This window comes from Pleuronectes platessa, chromosome 15, assembly GCF_947347685.1.
Source record: "Pleuronectes platessa chromosome 15, fPlePla1.1, whole genome shotgun sequence".
Classification (NCBI taxonomy): Eukaryota; Metazoa; Chordata; class Actinopteri; order Pleuronectiformes; family Pleuronectidae; genus Pleuronectes; species Pleuronectes platessa.
In genome coordinates, this window is record NC_070640.1 from 18,372,268 (window position 1) to 18,380,266 (window position 7,999).

General features: G+C 41.9%; 1 protein-coding gene across 4 annotated transcripts in view; it reads left to right on the forward strand.

Moving 5' to 3' along the window:
- abr (ABR activator of RhoGEF and GTPase) overlaps positions 1 to 7,999 on the forward strand; it is a 139,091-nt gene that overhangs the window by 53,621 nt on the left and 77,471 nt on the right. For all 4 annotated transcript variants that reach the window (XM_053440916.1, XM_053440918.1, XM_053440919.1 and 1 more), the window contains exon 2: positions 1,866 to 2,047. In XM_053440916.1, the coding sequence (XP_053296891.1) occupies positions 1,866 to 2,047 (182 nt within the window). The remainder of the gene's footprint in view (positions 1 to 1,865; positions 2,048 to 7,999) is intronic.

Consider the following 7,999-nt stretch of genomic DNA (forward strand, 5'->3'; position numbering starts at 1 on the left):
CTCCTGTCATCTCACACAGCTTGATCACACTGTCACTGTTTTCATGCACGCTTTCCTTAGTCAGCTACGACCCAAATGCACCATTTGTCAGCTATTTGCCCAACAGCTACAAATAGACCATATGGCAGCCGTGACTCCCCTCGGTCCACATGCAACTAACAGATGGAGGGGTTTGTTGTTGTTTCTTTTGATTGGCAGATGGGTGTTCCAATGACTGTGGGTTATGGTGCGTGTCAGTAGGTGGCAGACGGTGGTGTGTCGGCAACTTTCGGCACCCATCAACATTAGCTTAATGGTGTGTGACGTCCCAGTGGGGATTGACCCCTGCTTTGATTTTTCAATTAGTTTCCCCTTAGATTTGTACATTGTTGTCACACACATGCACGCTCTCCAGCACATGTACCGTGAGATGGTGAATTGACCAACAGGTGTGGTTCGAGCTCGGCTCCGGTTAAATGCCGACACAGTCAAACCTGTGAACCTTCCACGTGATTCTGTCACACACCCGCTTCTGCTTTCACACCAACCCACTGCTCTATGGCTTTTTTGTAATAGTTACACATAGTAACACAAGCGTTTTCCATTCACTTCCCTTGTTCCCAGTTCACGATGGGATTAATTGTATTGTATCTAATGGATGAACCACAGATCTATCAGATTTAGTTAAAGAAGTGTTAGGGAACATCTTTGTTTTCTGTGTTTGCACATTTTACTTGCTTAAATAAATTAGTGTCCTCTGCCATTACTTGCATTTCTATATGTATAAAGCATATCAGTTATATTATATACCTCTTATTGTGAAATTCACCTATATTTTATATATATTTCAAATTTCATACATCTCTCCCTGAGGGCAAAGCTGTAAAAGAGCTTAATGCTCATTCAATTATATTTTAGATCATAGGGTAAGGTATGAAATATCCCTTATATAGACATACCATTTTTATATTCACATTGTATTGTACACCATACCTGCTAATAGTCTATATATGCATATATGGATCAATATCACCTTATACTAATGCACAAATACACTATACATCCTTTTGCAATCATCCTGTGCCACTGCATGTCATGATATTTCTGTCTGTACTGAAAGGTGTATATTATCTACATAATGTATTTGTAAATTAATATTTCAAATTTATTGCCTATTTTTTTACATTTTATATTTTCACTTGTTCTTTTGTCTTCCTCATTCTGATTATTTCCTGGTTTAACAAGGGATTTCCCTTGGATGAATTTGAAATATATCGCGTGGTTTTTGTTTATGTCTCTATGCATTCTAGTTATTCTGCTGATGTCGTCACCGGCCTGCTTTCATAGTCAGTGCAAAGTGTTGTTCCCCTCCACTGCAGCTGTCACTGTTATTCAGTTTCAAAAAGCCAGAGTTCTCACAGGACATGAATTTTAACCTCGACACTCACACCAAACCTAATGTAAAAAAAAATATCAAGATTGTGATAACATAAAAACAAAACTAAAGTTAAATCAAGCAAATGACATGAAGAGTTCGCTGCTTGGTAGAATCCTCAGGGTCTTTGAGTGTCAGCGGAGCCCTGAGGTCAGTTCAGGTAGATTGTTTCATGCTGTTGTTGACATATTTTCTTTACTGGTTGATGCCATTGAGCTTCACAGCAGCATCTACCAGGGTTAGTCATTAAACTATGAACCAACATTGTCCTTCTTAGTTAAATCTGATCTCTATACAGCTAACAAAATAAGCTGTGGTAACGAGTTGATGCTTGAGAAGGGGCATTGAGTAAATTTAAATTCTGGTTTGATGGTCTCGTTCTCGGTGGTGATGTGCTAACCGGCATCTTTTGCTCTCTTTCTTTCTCTCCCCCTCTTTCTCTATCCTCCAGATTTTAACTACAACACAGATGGCTACGAGGGGGACGGGGCTGAGGACGGCAAGTCTCAGGATGGCTCGGAGACGCTGCCCTATATAGACGAGTCGCCCACCATGTCGCCCCAGCTGTGCGTGCCCCAAAGTCCCGATGGAGAAGCCGTCTCCCCCACACCGCCAGAGGGCCTGTTGCCTGGGGTAAGAACAAATGCACACACACACACACACACACACACACACACACACACACACACACACACACACACACACACACACACACACACACACACACACACACACACACACACACACACAAAACACACAAATGTAGGTTCAAATCTGTGGCATCGCGCAATGTTTCAACCTCAACCCTTCACACGACCATGGAATAATGAGACAGATGGGGTCGAGAGGGGACATGAGACATAAATCATTGGCTGTATAGATGTTCCAGTTTGTGATTGCACACTGCTCACATGTGCAGCAAAACTCCAGGCTCGTTTCATCAGCAGAGGCTGTGAAGATGCTTAACGCTCTGAAGGAATATACTACATGGTTTTGTGCATGAATCCTACAATATTCCCGGAGGTGTTACATGTATTCCCCTAATTAGAGATAAACGACGGATTTGAATTGACTTTATTATGGTATGAAATTATACAAGTACAATTGTCATCTAATGACCTCTAACAAGAAGGTAATGTTTCGTCTGCATTCATTTTCTTTTGACATTTTCAAATTATTCAGGGATTTCTCAGATAATGATTTTTGGATCTTGATGAAAAAAATCCTGCATATTTAGGGGACAACAATTTTCGAGGGTGTGTAATTTGGTGCAGATTCAACTAATCGTCTTCATCTAGTGAATGTAAATGTGGTTTGATGAGGAGATTTTGGGGATAATAATACATTATCTTTGTGCGGCAATGCAAATGTCAACTGCAACTCTACTTGATGATTGCTTTCAAGAGTCGTCATAAAGTCAAGCACAGAATATTTTGACATTGTGCTAGAAATTTCATAGTTCCATTTATCACATCATCAGCCATGTTTGTCATCGTTAAAAGCAGCAGGAGCTTCACCTGAGATGACTCTGACTCCAGGCTGATGGCTATGACGTGTCTGTGATGACAGTCTTCTGCTCTGTGTTTTCTCCCTGAAGTTAGTCGATGGATCTGGTCCCGTGTTAATTGTTAACAATTGGCCACAAAAGCCGGACTGCCTGCAGCACACTGCAGGTGTCGCATTCACTGCAGCAGGAAATGACGACTGACCCTGATGGGGTTGGACGCCACCAGCAGCAATCTGCCCGTCTGGATGTGAATGGAGAACATGTTAGAGGATGGGGTTTATCCACAAAGCTGTTATCTTTAAATATGTGGTGCTAAAAGGTCAGTGTGGGCCGTTATTCTCTTCTGGGCCTCTCTTTTTTTTTCATCTTGCTGTTGCAGATTTGAAGCAGTACACTTAACACGTCACCAGCAAATACACAAATCCTTTGAGTGTGTACTTTGACATTGAAATGCATTTCTTCGTTTTGTTTAGTCAAGAGTCAGCGACAGTACAAGAATCTGGTTTCATATCGCAAAAACCTAATTGCTCTGAGTTCATTTGGCATGTTATTTCAATAAGGACGGAATGGAATTTATTTGAAAAAGTCTGAAGATGTGGACATGCATATGGTTTGTGGTGCTTAGAATAAATGTTGCATCATCACTCGCCAGTTAATCAGAGTTTAGTGTTGTGGTGCATTTTGTATCTTTGTTTTCAGTTTACTGTAAATCTAGAGCACATAGTGTAGAACTGAAACATTTTTCAAGAGGAAGTGCAAAACCTTTTATTCTTCTGTTTATTCAAATTAACCTGCTGTTGCTGGAACTATAAAACACTTCTTGTTTTCTGTGGAAAATTATAGGAAACTTCCCTCACATTTACAACTGCTGATGTAAACGTTTTCATGATCTAGATATTTGTTGGGTCATTGTATTAGTTTGTATACCAACAGTAAACCGGTGGCTGTGAGTCCTTAAAAAGCCTAACATTACATTTTACTATGGAAATTCTATTAAAACCAGATTGGATGATTCTCAGTTTTTTAGCAAAGACACATCTACAATTTCAGGACTTTGCCAGACGGAAGAAAAATAATTGTTCGCTCTTGTATGTGCTGCCTTGTTAGTCTGCTTCTGGTTAAGTTCTGGTTAAAGCCAGAGCCTGGAAGTCTAGACTTCTTTTCAAGTGGTATTGAAAGGGTCTTAAAAAGTCTTTAATTGAACTTGTATATAAAGCTGTAGACATCCTGATACTGTGTACTACGCATAGAATGCATGGTTCAGTGTCTGTGATTCGTTCATTTAGTCACCCCTTTCTTCATATCACCGGGTCAAAGGTCAGCAGTGCCTCATGCCTTGCCGCTGTGTGTGTACGTGTTTGAATGACTCGATTTGAATGTGCGACCACTTGTGCGTCTGTCGCTGTGAATGGCTGCTTTTGCACCCTGGGGACGCTCAGCGGGAGTCATGTTGACCCTGACCTGAACCGACCTACGCACACACAGAGAGAGGGGGGGGGGGGGGGCGGGTGTAGAGGAGGCCAGAACATCATGGCAACTTTAGCATGCAGCTTAAAACAGTCTGAATGAAAACTACAGTCGTCATGAGTGGCTCACAGATGGAGAGGAATGTACCTTCCTTCTCTTTTATCCATTCATCTATCCATCCTTTTTATCTTTTAAGGGCTGCGGGGGGACTGGAGCCAACCCCAGCTGACACGTGGCAAGAGGCATTCATACACACTGAACACAAATAGAGACAATTTCTGGGAATGTGCTCAATTTAAAAACCTTTTGTAGAAATATCTTGCATCACATTTTCTTTTTTGAATCCAAGTCACTGACGTCATTGAAACATTTTTGGGTGAAACAGGCTCTAACGGTATAAGCTTTGAACAAAGTCCCACAGGATAATAAGTTATAGCAAACCAAAAAATTGGGAAAGAAAAAGATGACACTTAAAACATCACTAGGATTATTTTATATTAAATGTCTACCAATAGATCCCTTTCACCTAAATCTTACGTACTGGAACTTTTAAAATCCCCCTTTCCCCCCTCTGAATCCCTTCCCAATAATACTGGAGCTTTGAACAGCCTCCAAATATGTGCTTATTATCTCCAATTCATTTGCAATCTCTCCAGCACATGTTTGTTCTATTTTAATCAAATTTTGATATAACGACATGGGTTTTAAAATTGCTTGTTGTTGATTAGTTATTTCATGCCCCTCCTCTTCCCACATTTCGTCCTCAATAATAACATCACACATCACCTTGTCCAACCTGAATTTCCCTCTTTATGACTTCACCCTCCACTTGCTCTGTTTAAATCGGCCTGTTGTCTCTCTCCTTGACTCCTATTTTAATCTCTTTTCCAAACGGTCCTATTTTCACTGATTGATCTCAGTACTGTAAATACACCATGGCCTCGATCATTGATCTTCTTATAATAGAGGTAATTTATGAATTATTCAGCCTGTTCTGTTGCATTCACTGTGAGTCACTCTATGCAAGGTCAGCTCATGTAAATGGCAATTGATCGCCATCTAGTGGCGAGTTTGGGCAACGACACACCAGACCTTTCCACATCGGGAACACAATGAACAACTATGTGGCAACATTTGAAAGGAAAAGTTGAAGGTTTGTTGATAGAGACTCTGCCTCAGGAACAGAGTGACCTTCAAGAGAACTACTGATATTTTCACCACCACAAACCACTGCAAAGAAATGTGGTGGAAGTGCTTCATCTTTTCAATCTAGGGAACTCAAGGCTACTCTTAACAATCTAATAAATTGGTAACACAGTTTCCCAGGCAGCTTTTTATAGGGGGGAAACATATGGGAAAACATATTACTGACAATGAGTGCCATCTAGTTTTGACAACACGCTGCTGCTTCACAGACCTTAAGGGTCGTCCTCTTCTCGCTGCCTTCTTAAGTCGGCCTTTCTTTCCCGCTGGGCTTGCACACCTCCCGTGACGATAGAGGGTCGATGCATATGTATCACCACATACACTCCTGATCAAAATCTTAAGACCAGTTAAAAAATTGCATGAATTTGCATTTTGTACTGTTGAATCTTAGGAAGGTTCTAAGTAGAGTTACAAAATGCAAAAAGAAGAAATGGGTAGGGATGCACCGATTTATCGGCCGAACAACGGTAGCGGCCGATATTCGCCTCGTCTACTGATATCGGCTTATCTGTAATAAACTTGACTTTCACCGATATCATTGGCCGATGTTCATATTTGTGGTAAAACCGCTGGGCACGTGCCGCGGCTGGGGGAGCAGTCCCTCCGTCGCCCTCCTCTCCGTGGCACCGGGAGGTCCTCATCCGGTGGCACCTCACGGCGTCACTGGTGGGGGGGCTTTCTTTCTCTTGTACCGCGGGGCGGTGTCCGTCGCCGGTGCGGAAGGCGGGCCGTTGGAGGGGACCGGGTACGCGGTCTGGACGGGTGTCGGGCCCTTCTCGCGGATCACCTCAGCTACGGAGACCGCTGGGGGAACCCTCCGGCTGGCGCCTAGCAGCTGACTGAGAACTGGTGCGGACCAGGGGAATCTGACTATTTAATTCAAACAAGCATCGCGAACGGCCACGGTGGGTGTTGACGCGATGTGATTTCTGCCCGACACTAAAAACAGGTAAAACTGAGGAGGGCTTGTTAAGTTATCTTGACTCACGCAGTGTAACTTGGTATAAAAAGTATGAGCGTAGCGTCTGTTTAAGTACTTTATTCTCATGTGCACCGGCTCTATTCATCCGTCTCATGCACAGGTAACAAGGGAATTGACAACATAAGTCATACACACAGAAGCCGTAACACATCTAATAAACGGGCAATACTGCTACCGTAAATCAATGAGAAGAGCGTTCTCTATAATGATACTTTAACAGGGCTGTTTTAGACAGGGTAAAAAGGTACTGTTTTAAATTACCCTTGTGGTATTTTGACCAAAATATGTTACAGACATTTCAATAAAATCCCAAGGAACCATTTCAACTTGCGGTAAAATGGGCATAATATGTCTCTGTTAAATAAAGTTTAGTTAAATCAAAGATTGTTTCATAAATCTGATTCAATCTGTGCTCATTAAAAGATAAGAGTGATGAAGGGCTGAAATTTTTTTAAATAGTGCTTTCTAAATAATTATTTAATTATTTTTCTGGCACAAAAGGGTGAATGAAAAACAACAAAAAGAAAATAAACAAATATCGGTATCGGCTATCGGCCAGATTGTTATTTTAAATATCGGTATCAGCCAAGAATTTCCATATCGGTGCATCCCTGGAAATGGGAACAAGAGCCCAAAAGTTGTGAGCAGGCAATTTATTGAAAACAACAATTTAACTGAAGTAGGCTGTTCATCAGCTGATCAAAAGTTTAAGACCACAGCTAAAAAAAAAAAAAAACCTCCTAAAACAGAAATTAAAGTGTCAAAAACTGACTCAGTAATGAATAGCTCCACCATTATCGTTGATCACTTCAAAAATTCGTTTTGGCATGCTTGATGCAAGTGTTTCCAAAAGGCTAGTGCGAATGTTGCGCCAAGTGGTGAAGATGGCTTCACGAAGGGCATCCACGGTCTGGAACTGAAGTCCATTTTTGTAAACTTCCCTTGCCATCCATCCCCAAATGTTCTCAATTGGATTAAGATCAGGGGAAAACACAGGATGGTCCAAAAGAGTGATGTTATTCTCCTGGAAAAAAGTCTTGGTCAGACGGGCATTGTGAATTGGAGCGTTGTCCTGCTGAAAAACCCAGTCGTTATGCCCGCTGCAACATCTCCAAATAGCCAGCTGCTGTTTGACGCCCCTGCACAACCTGGAGCTCCATTGTTCCATTGAAGGAAAAAGCACCCCAGATCATGATGGCGCCCCCTCCACTGTGCCGCGTACAAAACATCTCAGGTGGCATCTCCTTGTCATGCCAGTAACGTTGGAAGCCATCAGGACCATCAAGGATACATTTTTTCTCGTCAGAGAATAAAACTTTCTTCCACCTTTGAATGTCCCATGTTTGGTGCTCCCTTGCAAAGTCTAAACGGGCAATTTTGTGGCGTTGAAGGAGACGTGGCCTTTGAAGACGTTTCTTGTTTT